The following is a 22,576-nucleotide window of genomic DNA, read 5'->3' as shown; positions in this document are numbered from 1 at the left end:
AATTCGCGATCCGATAATGGCGATGTCCTCAAATAGTTTGGCAAAGCTGAATGTGTCGAATGCCTCCGATAGGTCCGGTGCCACGAGGACCGTCATATTACATGGGCTGGTTTGACCCAAGCAAAATTGTTCTGTGATGGCAAGTAAAGCAGTAATTATGCCATTTAGTCTTCGAAATTCATGCTAATGCTCGGCGAATAGAAATTCTCCAACGAGGCTATGAAGGTGTAGTCCCTCTTTGACTACTGGTCTGAGAAGGGAGATCGGTCTGTACGACTCGCCCTTGCTTGGGTCCTTTCCAGGCTTCAGTAGCGGCATGACTCTGCCCATCTTCCAGACATCGGGTACTATAAAAGTGTTAAAAGACAGGTTGAGGACAATTGAAAGGTACTCAACTCCAAAGTCCATCGGGCCCAATGCCTTGGATTATTCGGCGCCACGGATGACATTCGTAACTTCAGCCACAGTTACCTTGCCAAAAGTGACTGAGGTACTGTCATCCCGACTACCGGGGTTCAAGAGTGACTTAACAGTGAACCACAGCTTGCCTAAACCGGTACCTTAGTATCATTGCTCCAAGTGTTCTAGCCACAAATTCCGCTTATATTCGTTGACTACCTGTTTATCACCGGATTCAGCTCGTTGACTCTGCGATTAGTGGGGACCATGCAACGAATAACATCCCCTTCCTAATGCAGGCAACATTCGAGGTACTATGCCAGGTAAAACTTCTCTCCAAAGAGGTGTCGCACGCCGTTCGGACTCGGCTATAAAAAGGAGGCCCCCTTATCATTGAGCTTAAACTTGAATCGGACTGCACTCATTGATATGTGAGAAGTTTGCCCCTGTTTCTTAATGGTATGTTCATGGACAAAATTTGCATTTTTGCATTTTGGTCCCAAAGCAATGATGGCTTGCAGGATACGTCACTCAGGAGATCAGGGGATGCAATGGAAATGTCTGGCTAGCTGCGGCATCTTCTCGTAATTCTAGTGGTGGCATCCTAATTCGCCTTGCAATACGTAGAGCCTTCAATCTGCTCTGCCAAAGCTATGTCCCGCTGGTCGTTACCTAGGGGAGAATGCCTGCGCGTTAAGTCTACTAAAACCAGGCGATATGGCCTGATAATGTAGGACCTTTATACTTGGTCATTAACTACGTCACAACTACCAACCGGCGGCATGTAAAAGTTGTGTAGCTCTATCTCGGCTATCCCCATACTTTCTATGTAGAAGTCGCTAGCGCCGGGCGCGTGCGACATTGGTCTATACTGCTCGGAATGATGTGTCACGAAGGCCAATCCCCCACCATCACTCCCTATACGACCCTTACGTAGCACATTGTATCTGTGACAACTGTGCAGGCTGCAGGTGTTGGTCAGCTTTGTTTCCTGAATCGCTGCAGTCAATATGCTCTTCCGACTCATAAAATCTACTATCTCGCCGATCTTGCCTCTTAGACCATTTCAAGAAAAATAAACTTCTCGGCACAGGGCCCGCAATATTGAGGCTGCGATGCTGCTGTAGCGTATATTGTCACACGGGAGAGGCCACATAGTCCGACGACTACGAAGTTCGCCCGATACGGGATGACTATGGGCACCACACCGGTTGGAACTCTAATTTCCTATTTGTGTGGTGTTTATCGTCATTACGAGAAGTTCATCTGAGAGCTACCGGGCGCGTCCACAGGTTGTGGATAGTGGGATGATCCGTATACGGAGTAGCTGCAACTGCAGTCGCAGACATTCAGCGGCATCGAGTGGTGAGTCTCAGTGAGAGGCCGGCCGGCACCGGCTCTTGCTTAAATACAGAGCGCCTATGATAATTGATATGACAAATCGAGTTATTGGTGCCTTTAAACAACCAATGGCCATAACGTTCCCGAGGCGGAACGAGCGTGCTCCCATATGGAGTTTGACACCTCAACATACAAATTTTGTTACAACAACAACTACGACGCTTGTGATCCACTCCTGCCTATGTTCGCACAACACCCTTTCAACATACGAGTATGCAGTCCAACTAAACTCCCGTAAGGTCAGAGCAAGATCGGAAATGTACCCACTCCATGCAACGGTTACACCTCAACGACACCGGCAAACCGAACAGATCCACGGCCCGAAGTTCATTTCAATCCTAGCATGTGCCTCTCCCATGACGAAAAAAAAGACGAACACGTTCGCTGAGGCGGCAGGCTTTGCCGATAAAAGACTCAATCGGGTCAATCCGATTCGTAAAACCGGCTGCCATGAGATTGCATTAAGCCTCATAAGGCTTTTCGTTGCCTGAATCAAATATGATGGGATTGCATAAGGCCTCATAAGGCTTCTCGGTGCGTGAATCAATTATGATGCAAATCAGCCCATATTTGGTTACAACTATGTATATAGTAGTGAAATTATAATGAAATAAGATGACAAATATATCCATGGTGGTGGGTATCCAAAGTTCGACACGGCCGAACTTAATTCTACTGTCTACTTCTACTTGTCTAGATTTGTTTTAATAGGAATTTTTGTGATTGAAAAAAACAAATCGGAATTTTATTTAGGCAGACAAACACTTCGGCAAAACATGGGCTATTGGCCTTTATTGCGTTTTGAATTTGTCAACAAACATCATAAACAAAACAATTACCAATGTAGTGCTAACGGAAGTTATCAGCTTTTGGTTCCTGTGCACATAAAATTAATATTGACCAAATGACTTCAATTGAAATTTTATTGGCCTTGCGATATTGGAGGCGGGATTTTCATTTAAAAATGCTGATTGTTTGCAAGTACAGGCACAGTTTAAACCAAAAAGTGAACAAGTTAACACCTTTAGTAAGGAAAGAAAAAAACAAAAGAAAAGAAGCCTTTGCAAAACCATTAAAGTTTTTAAAGTGGCATATTAAAAAAAAGAAGTTAAACAAAAAAATAAACAAAGAAAAATATTTTTTTAAGAGAAAAAATAAAGTTTATTTAAAGCCAATAATAAAATGAAGGCTATAATCCAAATGTGCATTTTTGCAAGCCTTATGGCTATAAATCAATGCTTGGTGGTTCCCCATATGATGGAAGAAGAAGCACAAAAAGTAAGTGCAAACATATACTACATATAAAAAATTGTATCTAAAGACAAACATTTATATAAAAATTTCTCTAAAGATGAAAACTTAACACAAAAAATTCTAGAAAGACAACATTTCAAGAAATTTTCTCTTAAGACAAAATTTTCTCTAATGAAAAACTCATTATAAAATAAAAAAAAATTCTTTACAGACAAAATTCAAAAAAAAATATTCTTAAAAGAAAAAAATTGAAGAAATTTTCTCTAAACTAAAAAAGCTTAAAGGCAAAAAAATCTCTTCAGACAAAATTGTAAGACAAATTTTCATTAGACTAAAGAAAAAAATCTTAGAGTTAAACCACACATTTTCAATGAATCCCAAATGTTATTTAATTAAATTAAAATTTAAACAAATCCTTTAAAGGATTTACCAGGTTAACTAAACGCGATTTTGTACTTGTTTTCAATTAGAATACTTAATTTCTATAAATTCGTACTAAAAACTAGTCCAATTATTTCCTTAAAATATTAAAATTTGATTACTTATTATTATCTCATTATTTTCAGATGCAAGACGTCAACACCCTCTGCTCGGGCCGTTTTAATGGTACAACATTTGCCAACTCTCAGGATTGTAATAAATTCTATATATGCCTCAATAATCAAGCTGAAGTGTACAATTGTGCCGATGGCTATCATTTCGACAAACATTCCCTGACCTGTGTAAGCGGAAATGATTGCGATGACGATGAATTGACAATACCACCCACCTGTTCGGATGGCAGCAAAAGAGCTGTAAACGATGATTGTTTCATTTTTGAAATGTGTGTCAATGGCCAATACCAGAAGATCAATTGCCATCCAGGTTTTTATTTCAATGCCCCAAAGACGACATGCAAACCCATTAAGTATGACGCCGATTACAAGTGCAATTGTGTAATGCCTGATTATAGCATAATGACCAACCGCGATAATTGTGAGACATACTATTCCTGCCAGGGCGGAAAGGCCGATTTAATACAGTGTCCCCGGGGCGAGTATTACAATTCCTCCATAAACTCTTGCACCGTTGATGTTTATAACATTTGCCTAATGGAACCCACAAAAGCTCCTTTGATAAAACAAGCCCCATTAATGCTGTTAGCCAATGTGGAAGTTCCCAAAGTCAAAGCTGTATGTGGCACACAAGCATTGGGTAGCAATGAAATCTCTTTTCATGCGCACATCAATGATTGCAGCAAATTCCTTGTGTGTACCAATGGCCAGGCACATGAACAGCAATGCCCAAAGAAGTTCTATTTTGATGAAGCCAAGCAGTATTGCATATTGGACACCGAGAAGAAATGCATAAGAGGGCAAACTGAAGCTTCTTACAAATCGCCATACCATAACAAAATCTTTACAAGATTTTTGAAATATTAGTCTAAGAACTCTTAAAGCTTCTCATTTCTCGTCGCCAATGTACCTGCTGCTCGTCTGGCTACATCACTGATAGTTTTATATGCATTTTGAATATTTATTGTATAGCAATTAGTTTTAAGTGTACATACTAAATAAATAAAATAAGTGAATATTTAATATATTGTCCCAAAATTTATGGTGGAATATTTGTGCAATCTAATCTTAAAGTTTGTTAGTTTGGTTTTAATCTGATTTTCTGAAGGCGATGTGTAGTTAGCAAGACCCCATCTTGAGACAATTCCGCTTGTTTTGTTACCAACCTTAACACTACACTTTTTACACCACTACTGTGGTACAGGGTATAATAACTTAGTGCATTTGTTTGTAACACTCAGAAGGAAGAGAGAGAGACCCATTGATAAGTATACCGATCAACTCGGAATCACTTTCTAATTCGATTTAGCTATGCCCGTCTGTCTGTTTGTCCGTCGATCTCTCTGTCTATGTTAATTTGTGTACAACGTGCAGGTCGCAGTTTTCATCCGATTGTCTTAAAATGTTTTCGGCCTAGCGATGAAGCCTATTGAAATTGGAAAAAATCTGTTCAGATTTGGATATATATGTTCGTCCGATTAGCAGCAATAATGCAATAAAATGGTCATTTCTTAACCGATTCTCTCAAAATTTGGCAGGAGGAATTTTCTTATGACTCTCGAAATTACTGGCGAATATCATGGAAATCGGTTCAGATATAAAAATAGCTCTCATATATATATATCGCCCGATTTTAACTTCTATAGTCACAGCAAGCGCATTTATTAATCAATCTTGCCAAAATTGTGCACAACGCCTTACGCGACGACTACCACAATATCTATGAAGTTTGCTCGATATCGGTTCAGATTTAGATATAGCTCCCTTATATATGTTCGTCAGTTTTGGGTTATTTGCAATAATGTTGGAATTTGTCAGTTATTACAGTTTGAACATATTTGCTCGAAATTTGATAGGGAACAAATACCGAGGTCTATCAAAATTGGTTCAGAATTGGATATCGCTCCCACATTGTACTTATAGGGTAGGTGTAGGGTATTATACAGTCGGCAACGCCCGACTTATGCCCTTCCTTACTGGTTTTTTTTATCAACCATCACGCAGGGGATAAATTCAGTGCATTGCGTTCGAGTGGATAGTTAAGGATCGGAGTGGGGAAAAAGGGGTTAGTGTTTATTGGCATTTGTTTTAAATTTCTGGATTACGTAGGTAGTGGAAAAGACATCTGCCGGGAGTCGATTCTAAAGGGTGAGATTTTAGCTATTATCTTTTTGGCAACACTAGTTTAAACACTTCACGCACGTTTCCTGTTTTATTTCACTTTCAAACATCTTCAGTTTGGTTTATAACTTATCCATGAATCGTCTTACAAACGAACAACGCTTGCAGATTATTGAATACGTGATAAACTTTCTCTTAAGAAAGTTTATCTTATTGTACTTATTGAGAGGCGAGTTCGGTGAACATTTAATTTCACGTTCGGGGCCGGTCAATTGGCCGCCTAGATCGTGCGATTTAACGCCTTTAGACTATTTTTCGTGGGGCTATGTTAAAGCTCATGTTATACACACAAGCCCGCTTCAAATGAAGATTTCAGTGCGAGTCCGATCAGCTGGCCAATCGACTACAAACCGGTGTGATCTCTAGAAATTCTTATATTTCTGACAAACAAAGAATCAAAAGACTGATTTCCGAATAACACACACCCAGCGCCACACAACCCACATTTCGACGATGCTCAAGGGAAACAATAGAGTTGGATACCCTACCATCTCCAATCATCACCAACGTCCGCCTCTGGACACGGTCAAGCAGCCCCAGGGATGATTTTGAAGCTCCAGTCAATATATGCGAGATTCCATCTTCGGCCTGATGTACGCAGTGTAGATATTAAGAAGATCAGAGGGAGTGAAATATTTCTTACATCGCCTTAGAAAACCCAAGCACTTAAATTCAACGAACATCACATTGAATCTTCATGCTCAGAATATCAAGTCGGTTGTATGCACCGGATTGACCCGATGAAGTCCAACACACTGCTACAACAACAACAATAACATCAAGACCCTTTGACTGCTCGATATCCACACCGTCGAAAGATATTGACGACTGTAAAGTATCAGTGAATCGTTTGTGGGACAACAAACAGCACTGCGTCTTGCGTGCATTAAAATCCACACTCTTCATTCGACCCCACTCAGAAATGGCCACTAAATCCTAGCAGAGTTTTATGTCCATAATCCGCCTCCTGTCTTCAATCTCTCGAAGACTCGACCTACGGTCAAATGAAAATAAATGAAAGTATATCGGATTCGAAGTCCGACCAAGTAGATCGTCAATGAAAATAAGAACAAAAGAAGGGGAAAGGACAGAGCCTTGTGGTACTCTTGCGGTCAATTTATATTCCTCAGATGAGAAACCATCTACAACAATTGTTATAGTTCGATCTCTAAGAAAGCTTGATATATATCAAGCGAAGTTATCACCGACATCAAAAGCGACAAGCTTTGGAAATGCACCGTGCAAGACTCTATCAAATGCCTTGGCGGTATTCAGAGCCATGAATACAGCGACTCCAACGTTGCGACAGGAACGCCATCAGGTCACCCGTGAAGCGATTTCGGCGGAACCCATACTTTCCGTCGCTAAGAAGACCATTGGACTCTTAGTATCTCACGAAATGGTGGTTAGCCACACTCTCCATAGCCTTGGAAAGCGCCTAGCATAGCGCCATTGGTCGGTAATTCGCAGGGTTGGTGGCCTCACCTTTCTTGGGGATATACAGCACGTTCACAAAAACACCCGCACGGTAATCAAGGTCAAAAAGATTGGGTAAAGGACGAGCGAGCGTCGAAGAACACTCGAATGAAACAAGTGATGATATGCCATCCGGGCCGGGATTTATTAACGTCAAGATATTCCAGAATCCTTTTGACTCCATGTGGACCGATCTGAGCCAAATTGACGAAGGATGTCGAAGGGACTAACACAACTCACTGTCCCAAATGTCAGCAAAATCGGATAATAAATGTGGCTTTTATGGGCCTCAGACCCTAAATCGGTGGATCGGTCTATATGGGGCTATATCAAGATATAATCCGATATAGCCCATTTTCGAACTTAACCTGTTTATGGACAAAAAAGAATCTGTACCAAGTTTCAGCTCAATATCTCTATTTTTAAAGACTGTAGCGTGATTTCAACAGACAGACGGACCGGCATGTCTAGATCGTCTTAGATTTTTAAGCTGATCAAGAATATATATACTTTATATGGTCGGAAATAGATATTTCGATGTGTTTCAAACGGTATGACAAAATGAATATACCCCCATCCTTCGGTGGTGGGTATAAAAATTTCGTTAAAATTTTGTTGGTAAAAAGAAATCTATTACAATTTTGACGCTGAGAAAAATAAATTTGAGGCTGCTTTGGCCTGAGCTAATGTTTGTATTTATAGAATGTTATAAATATGAAACTTTCTCATTAAAGAAAATTTTACTGAAATTTTGTTTTTAAAATATATTTATTTTATATATCGTTCTTTAGACAAAATAATTTTGGGGGGCTCGGGCCCGATAGCATTAGAAGTCATACAAAAATACTTCGTTTCAAATTTCAGCAAAACCGAATAACAATTGCGCTCTCAAGAGGCTCAAGAAGTGAAATTGGGTGATGGGTTTATATGGGAGTTATATCAGGGTATGGATCGATTTGGACTATATTTGGCACGGCTATTGGAAGCCATAGCAAAGAGTATGTGTGAAATTTGGGTGGTCAAATCAGAAGATCGGTTTATACGGCAGCTATATCAAGTTACATACCAAATTCGACCATACTTGGCACGGCTGTCGGAAGTCAAAACAAAACATTGCATGGAAAATTTCAGTCAAATCAGATAAGAATTGGGCAATCTAGAGGGACAAAAAGACAAGACCCAAGATCGGTTTATATGGGAGCAATATGAGGTTATGGATGGATTTGGATCACACTTGGCACGCACAGCTGTTGGAAGTCATAGCCAAACTTTATGGGTGGTAATTGCGCATTCTCAGGTTCAAAAGATCGATTTTTATTGCAGCTATATCAAATTATAGATGGAAGCTATATCAAGTTTTTATGGCAGCTTTATCAAGTTATTTGGACCATACTTGGCACGATTGTTGGAATTCATATCAAATCGTTGCGAAATTGCAATCCAATACTTCTGAAGATCGGTGTATATGGAAACTATATCAGGTTATAGCCCGGCCGATACGGGATGACTATGAGCACCACACAGGCTGGAACTTTGAACTCCGACTTGTGTGGTGCCCATCGTTATCACGAGAAGCTTAGCTGAAAGCTACCGGGCGCGTCCACAGGTTGCGGATTGTGGAAAGCTCCGTTTTTATGCGGAGTAACTGCAAATGCGGCCGCGGGCAGTCAGCGATTTTCGAGAGGAGAGTCTCAGTGAGGAGTCAGGTGGCACAGGATCTTGACTAAATACTGAGTACCAATGATACTCGAGATGACAAGGCGAGTTATTGGCGCCTTCAAATAACCAATGGCCAACATCAGCGTCTGTTCCCAGGTTAGGGGCGGCTGGCGGCGAGCGTCGGATTTTGTAGCAAGCGGCTCGCCACAACGAGGGATACATGCAATCCCACAAACTCATGCGGTTTGGGCGCTGGGTCAGTAACCCGCCCCCGGAAAACATAGAACTACTATGAAAAACAAAAGAATAGTTAAAACGAACCCCCCTAACGTTGACGACCCACGCAAACGAAAAAAAGACCATGATTTGGGGATCTGCACCTGGAATGTCCGCACTCTTTATAGAGAAGGTGCAGTATACGCGCTGGCGGATGTATTAGAGAAGTACAAGGCAGATATAACCGCCTTACAGGAAGTCCGAAGACTACACTTTACAAAGATACTACCGTGCTGTTATATGGTTCTGAAGCATGGGTACTTGTGAAAGCAGATGAGGCAGTGCTTGGAGTATTTGAGAGAAAGATTCTTCGTAGAATATATGGACCAGTTTGCGTTAACGGAGAATAGAGGTGACGTATGAACCACGAGCTGTATGACGACGATAGCATAGTTACACGCATCAAACGGCTGCGTTGGCTAGGTCATGTTGTCAGAATGGATTAGGAAGCTCCAGCAAAGAAGTCTTTTGAAGGCAAACACGGTGGTACACGCAAACCGGGAAGACCAAAAGCCCGATGGAAAGATCAAGTTGTGGGAAACACCTCGAAACTTGGTGTCAGAGATTTTAAAATGAGCGCAGAAGATCGAGGCGCTTGGAAAGCTATTCTACGTTCGGCTAGTGGAAGAAATATTCTGTCATAGCCAATTAAAGTAAAGTATATCAGGTTATAGGCCCAACATGGCACAGTTCTTAGAAGTCAAAACATTTCATGCTAAATTTCAGCCAAATCGGATAAGAATTGCGCCCTCCAGAGGCTAAAACAGTCAATATCCGGGATTGAGTTTAGCAGCTATATCAAAACAAGGACCGATATGGCCCATTTACAATCCTAACCGACCTACACTTATGGGAAATATTTGTGAAAAATTTCAAGCGCTTTCGCTTTCGAAAATTAGCGCGCTTTCGACAGACAGACGGACAGAAGGATATGACTAAATCAACTTGGAATCTCAAGACGAACAAATATATACATTGTTGTGTCTCAGATCAATATTCCCATGTTTTACAAACGGAATGACGTCATCCTATGGCGAAAGGTATAAAAGGGGCATAAAAGTATTGTTTTGGTATAAAAAATAACAATGAACCAAAGGAAGGTGAAAGTAATTGTTGCCAACCTGATGCAATGATGGTGGCAATGCTGTAGTCCCACCCTTCAGGTCTTATCATATAGATAAGACTTCAAGTGTTGCACTATCGCCGTTAAGGTTTTTTTAAGATTTCCGATAGCCAATATGTGAGTGAGGTGGTGAATTCGTTACCAACCTCAACATTTAGTATATATTTGGCCTTGTTTTTTTTGAATATTTATTGGTAGTAAGTGGTAAATACAAATAAAAGCGTCAGCAAATCAACATTTTACTGTGTTCATGAATTGAAAATAACACAATATGATCAATCTTCCGACCACTTATAATTTCAAATTATATGGTAAACTTTCAGATAAAAATTCGATAAAAACAAGTTTTAAACAACAAGGTAAACTTTTTGTATACTAACCACAATAGATCTTTCGCGCATTCTACCCTATTTAGGTTAGGTTGGAGGGTACGCCACTAGCAATCTCGGTTGCTAGCCGCTTCACTTCGAGCGAATCTTAGGTCCATTGTGTTCGCCCTAGAAGAAGATAAAAGTGAGCAAGAAGAGGGAGAACGCGGATCGAGATTCAGCCCAGTAAGGTGCAAGACAGCAGATGCCAGGCTATGAAAAAGATGTTCACCTATTATTCTGTGTCTTTTCTCTCAATTGTGGGACAGGGAAACAAAAGGTGGTCGAATATCTCCAATGCTTCGTCATCGTCGCATACCCCGCAGAAATCTGCCTGTGTCAAGGACCTGACGATGCAATGACCATTCAGAAGAAAGCCGATTGTAACGGCTTATTTTCCGAATAAGGGAGAGTCGCAAAGACGAATCTCCCCTCTTTCGCCAATAGCCAAGATGCTCAAAGAACTTCCCTACCGAGACTAGCTGGAAAATTTATATTTGCCAACCATCAGCACGGATTCCGTAGATTGCATAGCACTACGACTACTTTGCACGACATCTTTACATATAGTAACCGCAGTCTAAATCAGGCCTGCAGGAGCTTAACGAGGATCGCCACCTCCATATGAAAATGTGGCTACATCAACAACAACAGAAGCGGTGAACAGCTACCGAGAGAATGAAGTCCTTGGAGGTCGACTGCAACCAATTACACCTGAAGAAGTTGGCCTCCCTCTGCAAATCAGAGTAGTTCTGCCTCCTCAGCCTCTTCAAGCCCTACTAATCTAGAAATTATGCTAGCGTAATGTATGTGTGTCCCGATTGTAACCTGGGGCCACACGACACGCGTTATCTGTTTAACTGTACGGTTAATGCTACTCGACTTTGGACCAGATCCCTCTGGACACATCCAAATTTAGTCGTTGAGTCCCATGAGCCTAGAGACAGCATATGAACGCTGCCCAAGACATTAAAATGGTGCTAGAAGACTTTGATGTCAAGATAGAAAGAGAATATTTCCCCAGATTTCAACATCGCGATACTCACAAGATCACATGGTTGCCCCCGGTTAATATGTGAAAACCCATATTGGTCCCGTTGGACGTTTGATCAATCCGAGGAACTAAAATTGAATCAAATCATTATATTCTTGCGGCGACACTATGGACATACTCCTAAGCCAGTAATCAGCTTGTTGTGCGCTTTAAATGGTAAAAAAGTAACGTCGAAAAAATCTTAGACATTTTTCCATTTCCTACCGTGCCGAAGTCTGTTAGATGCCAAAGCTGCAGGACCGAACTTTGGATACCCACCACATAATTTGTGCTGCCCCCATAGCAGCTATATCGAAATATGGTCCGATTCGAACCAAGTCTTTCTTCAAGTTATAGAACAAAATATTGGTCTTTTGGATATAGACTGATCTGAACCATATACCACACGGACGTCGAAAAACCTAACATAAGTCACTGTGTCAAATTTCAGCGAAATCGGATAATAAATGCGCCTTTTTGGGGCCAAGACTTTAAATCGAGAGATCGGTCTATATGGCAGCTATATCCAAATCTGAACCGATCTGGGCCAAATTGACGAAGGTTGTCGAAGGGCCTAACACAACTCACTGTCCCAAATTTCATCAAAATCGGATAATAAATGCGCCTTTCATGGGCCCAAAAACTTAAATCGAGAGATCGGTCTATATGGCAGCTATATCCCAATCTGAACAGATCTGAGCCAAATTTGAAAAAGATGTCGAAGGGCCTTTTATGGGCCCAAAACCTTAAATCGAGAGATCGGTCTATATGGCAGCTATATCCAAAGCTGGACCGATCTAGGCCGAATTGCAAAAAGATGTCGAGGCGCATAACACAACTCACTGCCCTAGCAAAAAAGAATCTCAATATCTCTATTTTCAAAGACTGTAGCGTGATTTCAACAGACAGACGGTCGGACATGGCTAGATCGTCTTAAGACTTTTACGACGATGAAGAATATATATACTTTATAGGGTCGGAAATAGATATTTCGATATGTTGCAAACGGAATGACAAAATGAATATACCCCCATCCTTCAGTGGTGAGTATAAAAAGTTGATATGGTCAGACCCAATTATATCTGGCACCGATCTGGCGTCTTGATTTCTTCAGCTTTTAGAGGGTGAAATTCTTATCCGATTTGGCTGTAATTTTGCGCGAGGTGTTTTGTTATGACTTCCAACTACTGTGATTAGTATGGCGCAAATCGGTACATAACCTGGTATAGCTGCCATATAAACCGATCTTGGGTCTTGACTTCTTGATTCATTATTCTTTGTTTGCCTTAAAAGAGATACCGCGAAAAGAACTCGACATATGCGATCCATGGTGGAGGGTATATACGATTCGGCCCGGCCGAACTTAGCACGCCCTTACTTGTTTTTTTCTTGGAAAGTGTTTATGAATTTGAGTTAACTCTTACTCTTTGTGTTTGGCTTGCGCTCACACCCAATATATCGTTCATGTGTAGAGTATTGAGCCCATAAAAGGAGCATTTTTTATCCGATTTCCTATTTGTATATATAGACCGATCTTCCGACATAGAGTATTGAGCCCATAGAGATTTTTTCATCCGATTTCGATGAAATTTGAAACAGTGAGTTTTAGTAGACCTCTACACTCCTTTGTTGAACGTGGAATAGATCGGACTATATTTGGGTATAACTGGCATATAGACCGATCTCCCAAAATGCAGTATTGAGTACATAAAAGAAGCATTTTTCATCCGATTCCGATAAAAAAAATTAAAGCAGTGACTGAACCATTATGGGCACCATCTTCTGTTCCTTTTGTATTTCATAATGAATTTTTAGCCAAAAGCGTATTTAAAAAAAACTTTGGACGAGAACCAACGAACCATCTTTAATTGGCAGAATGGACAAATATTATTAAAAATATTCAAAATATTTTTAATATTTTACATTCTGTAACCATATTACATTTAGAAAATAAAACTCCCACTTATCACATACTACCAATTCAAACATACTACCAATCACATTTTAATCAAATTTAAAAAAATAACAAAATATCTCACGTTTTTAGAATTGGAAACTTTGTTAGTAAAAGACCCAGGAACTCTGCGACTAAGATGGGGTGCGTCCACAGGGATCTGGGTCTAAGTCGAGTGGGTCTGGCCGGGCAGTTAAACAGGTGACGTGTATCGTGCTGTCCCTTGTTACAATCGGGACATAGATCTTTACGTCAATCCTTGCTCTGTAGGAGTTGAGGCGGCTGCATCTGCCGGAACGTAATTGAGCCAGAACTATTCTGGTTTGCCGGGGCAGGTCAATTTTTTCGGGTATTGTGGGAGGCGGTCGTTATCCAAGGACTACATTCATCCGGTAGCCATTTAACGCATCTGCTACCTTGTCTGCATGAATGTTGTCTAGACCTGCTTAATATGCCGCTTGATCTAGAGGTTCTCTCGCTGCTGAACCTCACGCTCTAGATCATGTAGATCTACCTTAAGGCTTCTGGGCGGTGGATATCTATACACAAGATCATAATTTGGATGGTCTCTGCGATAAAAGCCCAAAAGGTATTGCTTAGACAGCATGTAGTTATATTTTTGCACTGGTAGGATATTTGTCTCCTGATGGAGGTGGTCCACATGAGAACTGAGGAGACAGCTCGTCGCAGTTGGGAGGACGGCATTCTGACAGATCTGAATATTATTCTACTGCGTATCATAAAGCTGACGAGACCTCACTGGCGCTGCATAACTTACCACAGACCGGCCAATTGCTATGTACGTGGTCAACAAGGTTTCTTTGTCTGCACCCCAAGTGCTGCCGGCAAGTGACTTGAGGACCTTGTTTCTACTTTTGACTTTATCGCAAATTGCTGTGGCATGTGGGGAAAATGTGTAAGAGCGGTCAAATGTGACGCCAAGTATTTTGGGACACTTGATGGTCGGAATCATTTCTCCATCGACCATCACAGTCAGCTCGGCATTGACCTCACGCGTATTTGTAGTGAACAATGTGGCTGAGTTTTGGTGGCAAATATCTTCAGATTTCTTGCAGCGAAATAAGAGTTCGTTGAGGTAGACGTTCAACTTATCGCAGGTGTCAACAATGGGTGTGGGGGCCTGATGCCATGATCGTACAATCGTCCGCATATGATACGATCTTTATGCCGTCTAGAGGGGGTGGAATGGAGGATAGGTAGAGGTTAAACAGTGCCGGAGATATCACCCCGCCTTGGGGAACTCCCTGTTTCACTCTAGGCTTTTTCCACTTTTTATCCCTAAATTTCACAAATGACTGGCGACCACACAGATAATTCGCGACCCAGCGTTTCAGGCCTGGCCGGAGGGACGTGTTGGCGATGTCCTCAAATAGTTTGGCATGGCTGTCGCATGCCTTCGATAGGTCCAGTGCCACGAGGACCGTTCTATCACATGGCCTGGGCTGATTGAAGCCACGGCAAATGTGTGCGGTGATAGCATGCAAAGCAGTTGTTGTGCTATGCAGTCTTCGAAATCCATGTTGATGCTCGTCGAATGGAAATTCTCCTACGACGCACGATGCTCGTCTGCGAGTACCATTGCCTGCGTCGGGAAATTGGGCCGCACTTGGGGTATTCGACCGGCAGGTATAAAGCGAGCGGCTGCTGCGTTAATGATGTCTCGGAATTTCCTCTCGGCAACTTGCACATCCGATGGGGGTGGCAGTTCACTGAAGCGGCGTCTGGTATACTCTCTGAAGCCAGCCCAATCGGCCTTTTTCTGATTGATAAACGGGGGAGGTGGTCTGACCCCAAAAAAGAGATGAGCGGCTGCACCGCCTCGTTATCCTCGTTATCCACCGTGCAAAACGTGGAGCAATCTGCTCTGCCAAAGCTATGCCACGCTGGTCGTTTCCTAGGGGAGAATGCCATGAAGTGTGAGGCGCATTAAAGTCCCCTAGAACCAGACGATTATAGCCAAATAGTAACCCACTTATGTCGGGGTTGTAAACTTGGCCATTAATTGGGACACAGCTACCAACCGACGGTATGTACACCTTGTATAGCTCTATCTCGGCAGTACCGGACCTGACTGCTATCCATGTAGGGGTTACTAGCACCAGGCGCGAGATGGGTCAATATTGCACGGAATGGTGTATAACGAAGGCCAATCCTCCAGGTGTTGGTTAGCTTTGTCTCCTGGATCGCTTCGACCAATATGTTCTTCCGACTCATAAAATCCACAATCTCATCGATCTTGCCACGGAGACCTTTGCAGTTTAGTTGCAAAAATGATACACTTCCCGGCACTAGCCTGGCAATATTGGAGCTGTGTTGCTGCTGTTGCGTATGTTGCCGCGCAGAGAGGTAGGGGGGTCACATAGTCCGACGACTGGTGTTTTTTTTGTAAGTGCTACCTTTACTTTTTGCCGCCATTGGGTTTGAACATGGGTCCTCTCATTTGATAGTCAGTTGCGCTACCAACTCAGCCAACCACTTACTAATAATGTGTGCGGCTAAATGTAAATAAATACAATTGTCTTAGAACAAACAGCGTAGAACAGTGGGGTAAACGGCAAAAAAATTGGAAATAACTCTACAAATTTTTATCTGTTGGTTACAGCTGTACATAGTGAACTGGACATTTGTAGAGGAGGACAGGAAAGTGCTGTTGTAGGTCCATATCTCTAACACGGCCTGAGATACAGGGTGTCAAAATTGACCACTTTTAACTTCTCCAATTTTTTGGGAGCTATAACTTTTGATCTACTGAACCGAATTGCATGATCAAGGACTCTGGAGAAAGAGCTCGAAGTGATCTAAAGAAAACATGCTCATCGTGTATTGATAATGATATATGCATTATATAATTTTAAAATATCAAAATTTTGACTTGGGTTTTTTCGGTGTATTGTTAATAACTCTATCAATTCCTAAGCTTTATACTTCAAATTTCAAATTGTGCTAGTATATGTATGCATAAAAAAAGAATCATGCCTATATATTAAGCGGTTTAAAAATGTCGCTGTTTTCAATAAGGAAAATATTTTTTTTTTTTGTAAAATTTGCAAAAATTTTCAAAAAATATACTTGCATTTCCTTCAAGTTTTCGCAAACTTTGGCTATCAAAGCTTTATCATTTATTTCCATTTCATAAAGCGGAGGTATTATGAAAACTTTTAAATGCCAATTTGTTTCACGTTGATATCAAACCACCCCGTTATCTTAAGATCAATATGACCAATTTTTTTCTACTAAATTTCAGAAGTTTCACACTAAAAAAATTTCCACAGGGATTTTTTCACTTTTTTGAACTTGAATTAAAGCTTGAAATGTTTCCAACAATTTAAGGTATGTTTAGATATATCCTAGCCATAAATGAAGTCATGTCTGAATACCAAAATACTAAAAAATCGATTTTCAAATCGTGCTACATCCACTGTTAAAAAACAAGTATTACGTCTATTAACTTTATTGCACATATGTGTAGGAAACTTTTATTTGGTATAATTTCTTCTGCAAAACACAAAAAAGAATCATCATATGGACACCAAAGTCATGTTCTACTTCCAAATACCTTTCTTTTGAGCCCCATGTTGCCAAGATCGATAAATATTTCCAACTTGTGCGGTGTTTTGGAGTTTGGCGGGCATCCAAAGATTTGATCATCAAAATATATATCAATTTAGTGCTCTACTTTTAAATACCTTTCATTTCAGTGCCATATTGTATGCCCGGTCTGTATGCCAAATTTTAATTCCATATAACTTTTGAGTCTATACTAAACGAACAATTTTACAAACCCGCTCCCAAATCCCTTTTATTTAAATCTCACATTGGTCTATATGTTCGTTTGGGGTTCTTTTGGGTGAAGGGCGACTCCCTAGTCACTTGGGACCAAAATTCTTTTGACATTCTTTCCCCACTACCTTTCCCCATTCTATAGTAATGGGTACAACAGAAATTAACGAAGTATTTAAAAATATTCTCTTTGAAAGCTTTTAGGTTTTATTCAAGTATGGATAAAGATCCTAGTGCTGAAATATCAAGAGTGCAGTGACCAGTGTTGCCACTCAAGAAAATTATTTCCTAACAAAATTTAAGAGAAATCCTTCCAAATGGTCTACAAATCAAAAATGCAGTATATGTTTTTATACCCTCCATCGAAGAGCTGGCCATTTTGCCATTCCATTAATACCGATCCCCCTATAAAAGAAATCTTGGGTTCATAAAGTCGTATTTTTGCCCCGATTTCAATGAACAACCGTACCAAGTTTGGATACAGCGATCAGCTGATTTAAGTGTCTGATACCAGAAATGCGCTTTACTACCCATTTTAGCCGTTACAGTGAGCATGGATTCTTCAAGATCTGAGTATAGAACAGATTTCACCATATTTGTATGCAGCTGCCACATAGCCCTGTTTTCCGATTGAAGGCAGAGAACGCACAAAAGCCGCATTTCCTACGAAATTTATAAGAGCTTCCTTAATACCTGTACCAGTTATAGTCAATATAAGAACTAAAATTTGAAGCAATGTTACAGTATTTGGACCCTCGACATCCATAGTTTTATTCTGGTCTCTTAACGAATGAACAGAAACGACAAGAAGTGAATTAATTTTGAATTGTCCCTGCAATTTTTCCAGTACTTAACTTGGTATTTATATATTTGAAATACCTACCAAAAATTGAGGTCAGCCTACCAACCTACCAAGAGAATAAAAATCTACCAATTTTGATAGGAACCTACCAAAAACGGCAACATTGACAGTGGCAGTGACGATGAGATCATAACCTTCTCCCAAGAAGCCCATTTACTCAAGATTTGGAAAACTAGTATAGGCAAAGATCCTAATATTAGAACATCAGGTAGTGCAGGGACGGTAGACTCAATACAGCCTAACGAACGAAACCCATTACCGACTTTCTCATGATCCGGAAGACTAGGATATGCAAAGATCCTAATATAAAAACATCAGACAGTTCAGTGACGAGAAACTCAGTGCAGCCTAAAGAACAGGGATTAGACGATTAGACCATGATCCACTCCCAAGAAGCCCATCTAATGAAGGACCAACGATTGAGGTCATCAACCGGAGCGAGACAGCTACTCACGCCCTGAAAGAGAAAATCAGCAATGGCAAGATTCATGTTGCCTGAACTCAGGAGCCATGGACAACTGGAACAAAGTTTGTGGACTGGACTATATCAACTACCAATTATTCTATGCTAACACTGGTACTCGGCCGAGGACCTGCGTTATTTGTTATAAAAATTTCAATTATGTATTTTCCCCAGAGTTGTCAACGTTGAATGCAAAAGCGATAGCGATGGATGCAATAGGCATCACTCTATCTGCCTTTCGACCCACCGACACCGCCACCTACGTCGGAGCTGCAAAGGTTGGTGAGGAAAGCAAAACAAACAGGAAATGAGGTACTAATTGGGTGCGATGCGAACTCTCACCATATGGGGTAGTACCAACATTAATAAGCGGCGCCAAGCCCTCGCAGAGTTCTTGAATACTAACGACCTAATAACACTTAATATTGGTAAAACCGCTACCTTTGTTAATAGGATTAGGGAGGAGGTTTTATATGTGACAATATGTTCGAAAAATCTAAACTGATGTTCAGGATTGGATGGTCTCCATGGAGCATTCCTTCTCAGACCATCACTACATAAGGTTTAGAATAGTACGGCCAGCGCCGAATCCGATAAGCTTCCGTAATAAGTTGAAAACCAACTGGCCAGAATTCGGAAGACAACTCAGAAGAAGACTTTGGCAAGATATTGGGTTGCCCAAAAAGTAATTGCGGATTTTTTAAAAGAAGTATTGGGTTGCCCAAAATGTAATTGCGGATGTTTTAAAAGAAAGTAAATGCATTTTTAATAAAACTTACAATGAACTTTAATCAAATATACTTTTTTTACACTTTTTTTCTAAAGCAAGCTAAAAGTAACAGCTGATAACTGACAGAAGAAAGAATGCAATTACAGAGTCACAAGCTGTGAAAAAATTTGTCAACGCCGACTATATGAAAAATCCGCAATTACTTTTTGGGCAAAACAAATAAATGCATTTTTAATAAAACTTAGAATGAACTTTAATCAAATATACTTTTTTTACACTTTTTTTCTAAAGCAAGCTAAAAGTAACAGCTGATAACTGACAGAAGAAAGAATGCAATTACAGAGTCACAAGCCGTGAAAAAATTTGTCAATGCCGACTATATGAAAAATCCGCAATTACTTTTTGTGCAAACCAATAATGCATTTTTAATAAAACTTAGAATGAACTTTAATCAAATATACTTTTTTTACACGTTTTTTCTAAAGCAAGCTAAAAGTAACAGCAGATAACTGACAGAAGAAAGAATGCAATTACAGAGTCACAAGCTGTGAAAAAATTTTTCAACGCCGACTATATGAAAAATCCGCAATTACTTTTTGGGCAACCCAATAATTTAGATTGTCCAAGCATAGCATTACGACTGCACTAGTGGAGTCGAAGATAATTGTCCTCTTCCAGAAAGGAAATCAGCCCAAAAAAACCCCTGGATGACCGGGGAGATTCGCAACATTGGGAAAGAGGTCCGCGATTTTCGAGAGGAGAGTCTCAGTGAGGAGTCAGGTGGCACAGGATCTTGACTAAATACTGAGTACCAATGATACTCGAGATGACAAGGCGAGTTATTGGCGCCTTCAAATAACCAATGGCCAACATCAGCGTCTGTTCCCAGGTTAGTGGCGGCTGGCGGCGAGCGTCGGATCTTGGAGCAAGCGGCTCGCCACAACGAGGGATACATGCAATCCCACAAAACCCAGGCGGTTGGTGCGCTGGGCCAGTAACCTGCCCCCGGAAAACATAGAACTACTATGAAAAACAAAGGAATAGTAAAAACGGATCCCCCCAACGTTGACGACCCACGCAAACGAAAAAAGGACCATGATTTGCGGATCTGCACCTGGAATGTACGCACTCTTTATAGAGAAGGTGCAGTATACGCGCTGGCGGATGTATTAGAGAAGTACAAGGCAGATATAACCGCCTTACAGGAAGTGCGATGGGCAGGGAATGGCGTCACTTAGTCGGAGACTGAAACACCTTGTCTCCAGCTTTACTCCGGTGGATGAGAGGCTAGCCACAATCCGCATAAAAGCCAAATTCTTCAACATCAGCCTTATTTGCGCCCATGCCCCGACGGAAGACAAAGACGAGCAGACCAAGGATATATTCTACGAGCGCCTAGAGAGAGAATATGACCGCTGTCCCGCCCATGATATTAAAATCGTTCTGGGAGATTTTAATGCGAAAATAGGGAAGGAAGACATTTTTGGTCCAACAGTCGGAAAGTTTAGCCTCCACGAGATAAAGTCCAGTAATGGGTTGAGGCTGATAGATTTCGCCGCGGCAAAAAAAATGGTAGTTAGTAGCACCAGATTTCAATCCCATGGATGCCAATCCCATGGCAGCCGGTTGTACGTACCGGATTGACCCGATGGAATCTTCATCGGCAAGGGCTGCCGCCTCAGTGTACGTGTTCGTCTTTTTTCGTCATGGGAGAGGCACATCCCGGAGTGCCTTCTCCGTATGCTTTTGGTCCGTGCCGGGATTGAAAAGAACCCCGGACCCTGGTTCTGTTACGTTTGCCAGAACCGCCTTCATCATCGGTCAGTGTCGGTGAGGTGTAACAGGTGCTTGGAGTGGGTACATTTCCGTTCTTGCTCTGGCCTAACTTCGCTACGGGAGTATAGTCATACTGGCTATGTCGCTAGGTGCTGTGCGAACACAGCCAGCAGTGGGTCACAAGCGTCGCCGTCGTCGCCTTCGGCGTCCTCGTCGTCGGACTATGTGACCCCCCCGACCTCTCCCGTACGGCAATTTATGCAAAGACAGCACCCTAGCCCTACTATTGCCAGGCCAGTGTCGGGAAATGTATCGTTCCTGCAGTTAAACTGCAATGGACTGCGAGGCAAGATTGATGAGATTGTGGATTTTATGAGTCGGAAGAGCATATCGGTCGCAGCGATCCAGGAGACAAAGCTGACTAACACCTGCAGCTTGCACAGTTGTCACGGCTACAATGTGCTACGTAAGGATCGCTCAAGGAATGGAGGTGGGGGATTGGCCTTCGTTATACACCATTCCGTGCAGTATAGACCTATCTCGCCTGCGCTTGACGCTAGTGACCCATACATGGAATGTATGGGGGTAGCAGTCAAGTCTGGTACTGCCGAGATAGAGATATACAACGTGTATATACCGCCGGTTGGCAGCTGTGTCCCGATTAATGGCCAGGCCTACAGCCCCGACATAAGTGGGTTGCTATCTGGCCATAGTCGTCTGGTTCTGGGGGATTTCAATGCACATCACTCGTCATGGCATTCTCCCCTAGGCAACGACCAGCGTGGCATAGCTTTGGCAGAGCAGATAGATAGCTCCACGTTTTGCACGGTGAATGAGGATGCCCCCACTAGGATTACGAGGAGGTGCAGCAGCTCGCCAGACATCTCAATCGCATCCCCTGATCTCCTGAGTGACGTATCCTGGCAAGCCGTCATCTCTTTGGGGTCAGACCACCTCCCCATAATCCTCACCATCGACCGACCACCCGACTTCATAACCTCTGAGCGCCGAACGTTCATCAACTATAAGAAGGCCAATTGGACTGGCTTCAGAGAGTATACCAATCGCCGCTTCAATGAACTGCCACCCCCCTCTGATGTGCTTGTGGCCGAGAGGAAATTCCGAGACATCATCAACGCAGCAGCCGCTCGCTTTATACCAGCCGGTCGAATACCGCAAGTGCGACCCAATTTCCCGGCGCAAGCAGTGGTACTCGCAGACGAGCGTGATGGGATTCGTGCTATGGACCCCGCTAACCCCAGAATC

General features: G+C 41.8%; 2 protein-coding genes across 2 annotated transcripts in view; one reads left to right on the top strand and one right to left on the bottom strand.

Moving 5' to 3' along the window:
- Nucleotides 1-22,576, bottom strand: part of LOC106093055 (tuberin) — a 121,279-nt gene that overhangs the window by 91,527 nt on the left and 7,176 nt on the right. The window lies entirely within an intron of this gene.
- On the top strand, nucleotides 2,844-4,614 carry LOC106093056 (peritrophin-48). The gene is made up of 2 exons (XM_013260033.2): nucleotides 2,844-3,078; nucleotides 3,621-4,614. Exons 1-2 carry the CDS (start codon nucleotides 2,983-2,985, stop codon nucleotides 4,473-4,475), a joined length of 951 nt encoding a protein of 316 aa, XP_013115487.2. The 5' UTR covers nucleotides 2,844-2,982; the 3' UTR covers nucleotides 4,476-4,614.

The sequence above is a fragment of the Stomoxys calcitrans genome, chromosome 1 (genome assembly GCF_963082655.1).
Source record: "Stomoxys calcitrans chromosome 1, idStoCalc2.1, whole genome shotgun sequence".
Lineage (NCBI taxonomy): Eukaryota > Metazoa > Arthropoda > Insecta > Diptera > Muscidae > Stomoxys > Stomoxys calcitrans.
This window is presented reverse-complemented; position numbering and strand designations above follow the sequence as displayed.